The 8,835-nt window shown below is 38.8% G+C and overlaps 1 protein-coding gene across 1 annotated transcript; it reads left to right on the top strand.

Annotated features, from left to right (window-relative positions):
* The first annotated feature begins 1,769 nt into the window (after positions 1 to 1,769).
* On the top strand, positions 1,770 to 3,554 carry LOC134877611 (alpha-N-acetylneuraminide alpha-2,8-sialyltransferase-like). Its single transcript, XM_063903174.1, is given in 3 exon segments — positions 1,770 to 2,016; positions 2,018 to 2,050; positions 2,131 to 3,554. Coding segments are annotated over 3 exon segments (711 nt in total). The 5' UTR covers positions 1,770 to 1,801; the 3' UTR covers positions 2,594 to 3,554.
* The last annotated feature ends 5,281 nt before the right edge of the window (positions 3,555 to 8,835 follow it).

The following is an 8,835-nucleotide window of genomic DNA, read 5'->3' as shown; positions in this document are numbered from 1 at the left end:
AGCTTGTGTGAATAGAAAGTGAGAAGATAAGCGTGTTAGCAGAAAGAGATAGGTATGAAGGGACAGATCTTGAAGTCATCTATTTCTTTGATGATAACTCTCCTCTGTTTGGGAAGCATGCTGATCACTGCCCTCTGGACCATTGTTGATTACAGGTAAGCATTTAATAACTTTCTAACCACCGGTGGGACTGATAATTTTTTTCACTTGAAATCAAAGGATATTTTGCAGTCTCCACTCTGACATGAAACAATCTACTTTATGCTGTTGTTTTAAAGTCCTAGAGATGGACACCACCCAACACTGAGAACTGGGATTCAGACAAAATCTCACATCACAAGACTTAAACTGGACTCTCAAATATAACAACGTTTTATTGTTTTCAATAAAATCATAACTATTTGCTTGATTCATATATTTATATTAATTGATTAATGTATTTACATATATTATCTGACATTGAGCAGGTTTGATCTCAAAGACGAGTAGATGATGCAAATGATATGAAGAAGAGTTTATTATATTTCAGGACAAACAGGTTGCACTACATTATCAACAACAGTAACTCGCATGCTTTAGTTGACTGGTAATTATTGTACTTTTCAGGAAAAACAGGTTGGGCTATAATCCTTAGGTACTCAACTGGAAGCTCTCATATCTTGATGGCAGATGTGTGCTGATTATACATGACAGGCAGGAGTCAGGGATTATATAAGTATATATTTTTCTCTTTTTTTAAATGCAAATCGTTGTCCGTGCAGAACAGGTCAGGAATATTTTAAACATTGTCACAGTCAGGGGATGACAGCAAAAGTGTAATAAGTATCATTTTAAAAGATACAGAAAAATAATTGCAACTGAATCCATTTGCTTTCACTCAATAACCCTTAACCGTATTTCAAACACATGGTCTTAATAATCGACGTGTTGAGGTTGTGGTTGGTATAACAGAGGGACTTCACATGAAGACTGATTTCACTCAACTGCCCATAACTGTATTTTGTAGTTAATGAATGTAGATTTTTTAGATTAAAGCTTGCTGTTCAGAAAACTCCTGACTGTGTCATGATCCTTGTTTCATATGTCATGTCCTTGTGTTGTGTGTTTTATTTTGAAATGTTTTCCCCACTTGTTTCATGATAAGCTTCACTTCCTGTCTGCGTTTCCCTCCTGTGCCTGATTGGGTCATTGTGTTCACCTGTTGCCCGTGTGTTTCTCCTCCCCCTTTCAGCTGTCTCTTGTCTTGTGATTACCCTTGTGTATTTAGTCCCTGTTTCCCTTTTGTCTGGTGTTCGGTCGACATAATTTCTTCCCTGATCTTGTCCAAGATACCTACCTGTTCCTGTCGCCCTTCATGTCTGAAGCTTAGTGTTTTTCATGTCCTGTGTTCCCCTTGCTTCGTGTTTTCATCAACAGCTTTTGAATAAAGCTCACTTTTTGTTTGGACCCTCACCTGCTTCCCCTTGATTTCCTGCACTTGGGTCCTGTTTCCCCAACCCTAACAGTATGGTTTATACAAAGTCCTTGTATTCCCCCAGCTCTCAGCTGAGAAATCAGTGCCATGGTTTTGACAGGGCCATCATTACCCAGGACAACACTCCAGTAAGATCAAAGATTTGGTACTCTCTAGGAGGGCGAAATACCCTACAGGTGACCCCGGAGATTTTCAGCACCTTTTCAAAGGTATGTACAACCTCTGCTTCATGGCGTTTTGAGTGCTCCTCAAATGTTCTACTCTTAGCATTACTCTGTGTGGTTGCAGGTTCTTCTGTAAAATCTGTTTCAAAATAAAACATGGGACATGTGTGCTGTCGTTGGGAACTCAGGGATTCTGACCAACATCAGCTGTGGAGAGATGATCAATTCAGCTCAGTTTGTTATCAGGCGAGAACGTTGTCAAGTTTTGGGGACTGAAAGATTGATGACGGTATTAATTGACAGAATGAATTTTTTCAGGTGCAACTTACCTTCTTTGGGAAAAGCCTATGAAAAACAACATGTGGGCGTCAAGACTGACACTGACAGCCAACCCATCCATTATATTGAAAAAGTAAGCAATTGGATAAAATTCATTGCACCTTAAAATATTCTCCTTTGAGTTGTTGCTTGACGTCTGCTTGTTATTTTCAGGTACGGAGATCTAACAGGGTGTCGGTGTCCATTTGTGGAGAGTCTGCTTATCTACGGCAAGTCCCGCCTACTTCTTCCTGCCTTCACCTTTGCTCATGACGTTCCTAGATGCCTTCGAGCCGTATACACGGCTGAGGACCTTGGCAGTCTTGTACAGCCTGTCTTCTTAAACCCTGACTACATCAGGAGTCTCAAACTCTTCTGGCGCTCCCGAAGCCATCAGAAAGGTGCTCTCAGCACGGGCATTAAGATGGTTAGCATGGCACTGGAAAACTGTGCCAATGTGCATCTGTACGGATTCTGGCCCTTCAGTTTACACCGATTTGAACTAAATGCTGTGAATAACCACTACTTTGATAAAACCAAAGCTAGCTGGATACTCCACTACATGCCGGATGAGTTTGACCTCTTGTTGTGGCTGCACAGTCCAGGGGTGCTCAGGATTCATCTAGGAAAATGTTGACTAAAAAAGAATTAGCTCCCTGAACCGTTGTTTTGGCTTGGGAAAGCTATCATCATTATTATTAGAAAAATATTACCAGTAAAAAAAATAGAAGTTTAAGTAGTCCATTTCTATCAAAAATAGAAAACTGAACAAATCTAAAAAATATATTACAAAAATGCAGCAAAAAATGCCACACAATTAAGTTTATTCCAGAAAATGCCCACAAACATTATGTTTCCAATCTTGTGACTGTTGTACAAACTTTAACTGTTGTCTTAAATTAGGAATGTGGCCTTACCCCAACTGTAAGTTTTGTTACATCTGACTTAAATAACATTCCTTAAACAGTCGTAAACATGCACCTTTTTATATGGTATGAACTTTTAAGAGCAGAATCAATTAGGTTCATTCGAAATAGAGAATCAACATCACATTTGTTTAAAACCAAATCATTCCTTTTTTTTATGGGCCAAAAAAGTTTGTCACTATAGGAATGTAACTACTTCAATCAAAATGCTAATATGAATATAGTTGAACTAAATGTGGATCACACCTCCCCCTACATTGCTTGTTTGAAGTCCAGTCCAATCAAGAACACTTGTATTATGTTTTTTCCGTTAACTTTGCCTAAATAGGTCCTATTTAGGCAAAGGCTCATACCCCTAATTTATCTCACTTAAAAATGTTCTATAAATAATTGTGGTTTAAAATGAGTATTAAACTAATTGCTACATAATTATTACTAGTTATTCAACTTGATGTAGGATTTGAAAGAAAGATAAAGTTGAAAAATCTTTACAGCACCGGCAAACTTTTAGAAAATTAGACTTTTAGTTAAGGACTGACATCCTGTAACAGATATGCGCCTATTCCAGTGACAAATTGTATTAACTTTTGTGTTTTGCACTGTATGTTAAATATGAAATGTATGTTAAAAAGAAAGGTCTTTAAATAAAAGTGGTGGACTACAAGTACAAAATTTCCCAATAAAATTTTAAATAATAGAAATAACAACTACTTTAATATTGTGCAAAATACTGCAGATGAAACTGAAACAACCGCCTACTTGCTGACATGGTGGCTTCACTGGCAGTAGGATTTCAATACGTCCCCTGTCCTCATGGTGGTGCTATTGAACAGGTTGGGCAGTTGCAGTGGCCCATGAGAAACGATGTGTTTTTCCCCTCTGCATGTTAGGAGTTGTATTCAATTTTCATGATTAGGTAGTGGTGGAAGAAGTACTCCTATAGTAAGGGTGGCAATACAAGAGTGTAGGGATTCCCCTTTACATAAATCAAGTTATGCATTTTAAGTAAGAGTATAAGAATAATAATTGTAATCATACTTATTAGCAGAGGTGGGGAGAACTCTGTTACAAAAAAGTAATCAATATGTGACTCAAGTCAAAGTAGAAAAGTTTAAGCATCAAGATATACTTAAAGTGTGTAAAAGTACTCATTAGTTTTTTCATTATGATCATTGATGCAAAGGTGCTTAAGGTGCAGCTTTTAATGACTTTGTATTCTGCAGGGTATAGCTGCTGAATTTACTCCAGGTGGAACTAAAGTCTGATTTAAGAGTTGATTATACACTGCCCGGCCAAAAAAAAGGTCACAAGCCTGTGGAGGGTAGTGCTATGATCTGGGGTTGCTGCAGTTGGTCTGGTCTAGGTTCAGCAACGTTATGTGCCCAAAGAATGAGGTCAGCTGACTCCCTGAATATACTGAATGACCAGGTTATTCCATCAATGGATTTTTTCTTCCCTGATGTCACGGGCATGTTCCAAGATGACAATGCCAGGATCCATCGGGCTCAAATTGTGAAAGAGTGGTTCAAGGAGCATGAGACATCACACAAATACACAGGCAGTGTATTTCACATCATTAATCCAAATATGCAAAGTAATTTAAGGTATTAAATAAATGTAGTGGAGTAAAAGTACACAATTTACCGCTGGATTGTAGTGGAGTAGAAGTACACGGTAAAAAAAACCTTTAAAAAGTCAAATACAAGTACCACAAAATTATACAGTACTAGACTAAATGTGCTTAGTTACTTTACAACACTGCATATTAGGTGTAATGTCCCATTTCATATTATATTATTGGATTATTATAATACATGATGATCACTTTAATGTTCAAGCTGTCCAATTAATAATATGTATGACTTTGTTTTCCTCTGGGTAGCTTCACTGAAACCAGCAGCTAGGCTGCGATGAGGAACATCATGTTCTCTATTTGTGTATTATTTTGAGGGGGGTCGCTGCTATTAGCCACAGCAGCCCAGAGTAATAACAGACCACTTTATTTATCTTTTTCACACCAGCTCATTTAATTTGATATTTCCCATTGTGTCATGTACAGTCAAGGGTGAGATAGAGAGAGCATAATACCCCAAATTATGTTTACACTTCCAGAGACTTTTACGTTCAGAGCATGAACCCCAACGAGACTTAGCTTATTATTTTTGCTCCTTTATCCAGACAAATGTTAGGTGCACTTTACTTTGGCAGAAAACTGTCTGTGGGAATGTTGAGCTTCTTGTAAGGTAAGAGTAGTTTTGTCTTTGGGATAACAGAGATGCTTTTGCAGCTGTTGTAGTGCTGCTGGCCTCACTGGTTTCTTCATCCAGCCACTGGGAAACATGGTTTTGCTGTTTAACAGTAAGAAACAGCTACACCGATGGCAAACAGGGACCCAGATTAATCCCTGTTATGTATTTAAGTCCAAAAATATATCAGTAAACAACTATTTTGTGTATACATTTGACCTTTTCCTGCTATAATGACACAAACATCTCTTATGGGAAGGATGTTTTTCTTTTCAATGGTACCTCACACTGCAGAAGTGAAATAATATTGATGTTCACTCCTCCTCTCCAAAAAAACACGTCAAAATGTTATTTTAAGTGTCTCACATCTCACATACACAAACACACACATGACCATTATTGAAATAGTTTCAGGAATACATTTTCATTGTGACCAAAGAGGGGGCTTTTCTAAACCTGGCATAGCTAGTGTTATGGCTGCCGCATTTGGCACCTCTTCTGTTTTTTGGCCAGGGTGGTCATAATCTCTCCTAAATCACATTGGTGTTAGTTATTCCCCTCTCGTTTAAGCAAACAACACACATTTTACTCAGGATTCATGGTGTATAAAATGGCAGGGGGGCTTCAAAATATGTCAGAGCTGGTGTTATGGCTGCTGGATCTAGCACCCTCCTCAAACTTTGGCAAGGATGGTCATAATCTCACCGACATCGCACTGGTTTTATCTTTCCCCTCTACTCTAAGAAAACAAAAGCATTTTACTATTGGAGTATCAGGTAAAACAAATAAAGGAGTGCTTCTGAATCTGAAGTCGGCCGGGAAAGTCATCATCTCCAAAATCACTGTTTGTTATTCTGATCAGGTGAAATATTAAACAACCACCAGTAGCTGCCTGGCTTTCTGGATGCTGTGCTGTTTGTTTGACTTTCAGTATTCAAAGGTCTGAGCCAATCTGTCCTCTCTGATATTTGATTCTTCTTGACATTCATCTGCAACCCAGAAGAAACAAAGGCTGAAATGTTGTCAGGACAGAATGCCAAAGGCTGCCACATTAGGAATGATCATTGCTGACAGGACCAGAAGGTAAAGTTGTTCATGCAGACGTGACTGACAAGCATGTCCATTCGGCTAATAGACGGCTCAGGTGAAACTGGGAGAGCGGAAGCTACAAAGGGCTTGTACCTTTTACACCACTGGGATTTTATTACCGGGTCTCCAGATAACATTGTTCTTCAAACGGGTTTTCACGACCTGTCTGACCCCCAGCTATTGTTTCCCAGCTTTTTTTTCACACTCCGATTTGGCCGATTACATCAGGAAGCTTAACACAATATGAAAATCTGACAGCAATGACTGACGCAGGCCCACAAACATGCATACATCCCCAGACCTCTGTGGAAGAGAGCTGTATAGCACAAAAGCCAAGTGAAAATCACCTAAAAAATATGTGACAGCTGACTTCTTGACTAATTAACTGTTCCCGGCTCCAGGAAAACCTCGAAAATATTCCCGGAGGCAACAAATTCCACTGAGAAGAACATGTTTTCTTCTCTCTTCGTCTCAAAATCTTTAGTACCACCAACAGAGCTCCTAACACTGACAAATCAGGTGGCACAATGCATTGCCAATACAAACCAAACACATTTAATTAAATGAATTAAACTTTAAAAGACAGTAGCTGTATCGCAAAATATAAATAGAAGCTAGAAAAACATCGTAAAACAAAACTGTTCAAAACCAGTAATGGCTGGCTTAAAAAATGTGTTCAGATTAACACTGTTAATCAAATTTGAAGTTTAAGCACCAAGCCTTATTTTTGTAAACGGTTTGCCTCCTCTCGTCCCCTCATCTCTAACATTTTGGGGTTTATGCAATTGGACACACATTGGTGTTCACCTCAGGATGAATTGTATTAACTTTTGTTGTCACCTAAAGTTTCATCTAGCGCGTTCATTGTGCTAAAATGTCTTTTTGTCCAGTGCTTGAATAAATAAATAAACACTTGCACAGCTAGTGACCGATCATATTCAGGTGTATTTTGTTTTAAGTAGAATTAGAGGTCAAAGGGGTCATACTGGGAACAAAATTAGACCCATGCAATTTTCATCCCATGTCTTTTTGTTTTGAGTGAAATGCTATGTGCTGTAATTGATGAGTTTATTTTTCAGCTTCATGCTGAAATAAGACAGAAAGTTGCTCAACATTAAATGCAACATAACAACAACACAAACAAATATGGATTTTGAAAGCAGTTAGACAGGAAATCAATGAAGGCGAAAATAAATCACCTTATCTTATCTGTTGAGTTTGTTTTGTTTTTAATCTATGTGTGTGTCCTCAAAATAACATCAATACTGTAGTAAACGAGCAGAGCGCTGTGGGTTGAAAATCAAGCACTCGAGAAGATCCAGACCGCCAGAATCTGTTTCCTGTCAGTCTGAAAACCTGGACTCCCTCCCAAGCTATCAACGAGTCAGCGGACAGAGTTCATTGTGGTTACTTTGCCGAGTGTATAAACTACAATATAAGTACATGTGAGAGGGTATTGGTGTGCACCGCGTCCTGAAAATCAAAACAACAGAACTGGCGGTGTTTTGTTTCTTACCATGTGCTTACCCACATTTAAATTGAGCCTTTTTAGGATTAACTTAGCAGTGTCTTGTTTTGGTTGGGTTCCTTATGCAGCCTTTGAGTTGAAAAGTTCTGTCTGAGCTGAGTGAGCCTATTGTGTGGCTTTTTGAGAACAATATGTGTGCCAGTGGTGAGCCCATGTTGATGGAGGATAACACCACAGACAGAGGAAAACAGGCAGCTGCATCAGGTCGTGCTACTCTTTGTTGAGAAGGCTTTTGTTGTCCTTCAGCTGTTTCCAGGGAAAGAATAAATAGCTGTGCTTAACCAGAGGCATTTGCCTCCCTCGCTGCTATGAATGCACCACCATGAGAAACATATGACCAGCGGTTGTGTTTCTGGAAATTCTCTCCTCGCTCTGTTTTTATATTGCAAGAATTGCTGGGACACGTGAAATAAAAAAATCCTCCATTGTTTGTCCTGGAAAACATCCGGTTAGTGAACTTGGAGAACTTCAGCAAGGCTTTGATTTGTCATGGTTCTTATCTCTATTTTATACTGCAGCATTTATAGGATTAACATACAAAATCCCAGGTAACTGTGAGGATCTTTCCTTGTTTTCACCCACAGGTTCACTTTAACCAGACAGTAATATGTATCAGCATCAAGGGGCAGATGGTTTTGCACTTATTGTGGGCTTTATGTGGATCTTTAAAGGTCAACACTGGAATGTAGTAGGAGTGAAATGATGTGGAGGGAGTGGCTGAGAGGTCAGACTGCACATGTTAATATAAAATCAGATTTCTAAATGAACAAAATGATTCAATTAGCAACACATTGTGTGATAAACATCCCTGACCTGAACAACTGTAATGTGTAGCTGTGCCTAATCTACACGAGACACTTTCTGGAGTTCTATGACATCACTGTAATCTGCGGTATAATCAGAAACATGAGCAGAAAGGAATTTCCCCATAATGTATTAAGGTGCAAGGCAAACTTCTTCTGAGAAAACGTGTGCACGGAAAGAGAGCTAGATATAATGAGAGTAGGAAAGACGTGGAGAGTGAAGAAACATGACAGAGGAGACAGTGAGGGAAAACTGAGGAGCTGGGAACATTTAATTTATATCTAAC

This window comes from Eleginops maclovinus, chromosome 16 (genome assembly GCF_036324505.1).
Source record: "Eleginops maclovinus isolate JMC-PN-2008 ecotype Puerto Natales chromosome 16, JC_Emac_rtc_rv5, whole genome shotgun sequence".
NCBI classification, from domain to species: Eukaryota; Metazoa; Chordata; class Actinopteri; order Perciformes; family Eleginopidae; genus Eleginops; species Eleginops maclovinus.
Note: the sequence above shows the minus strand (reverse complement) of the source record. Positions and strands in the feature narration are given on the sequence as shown.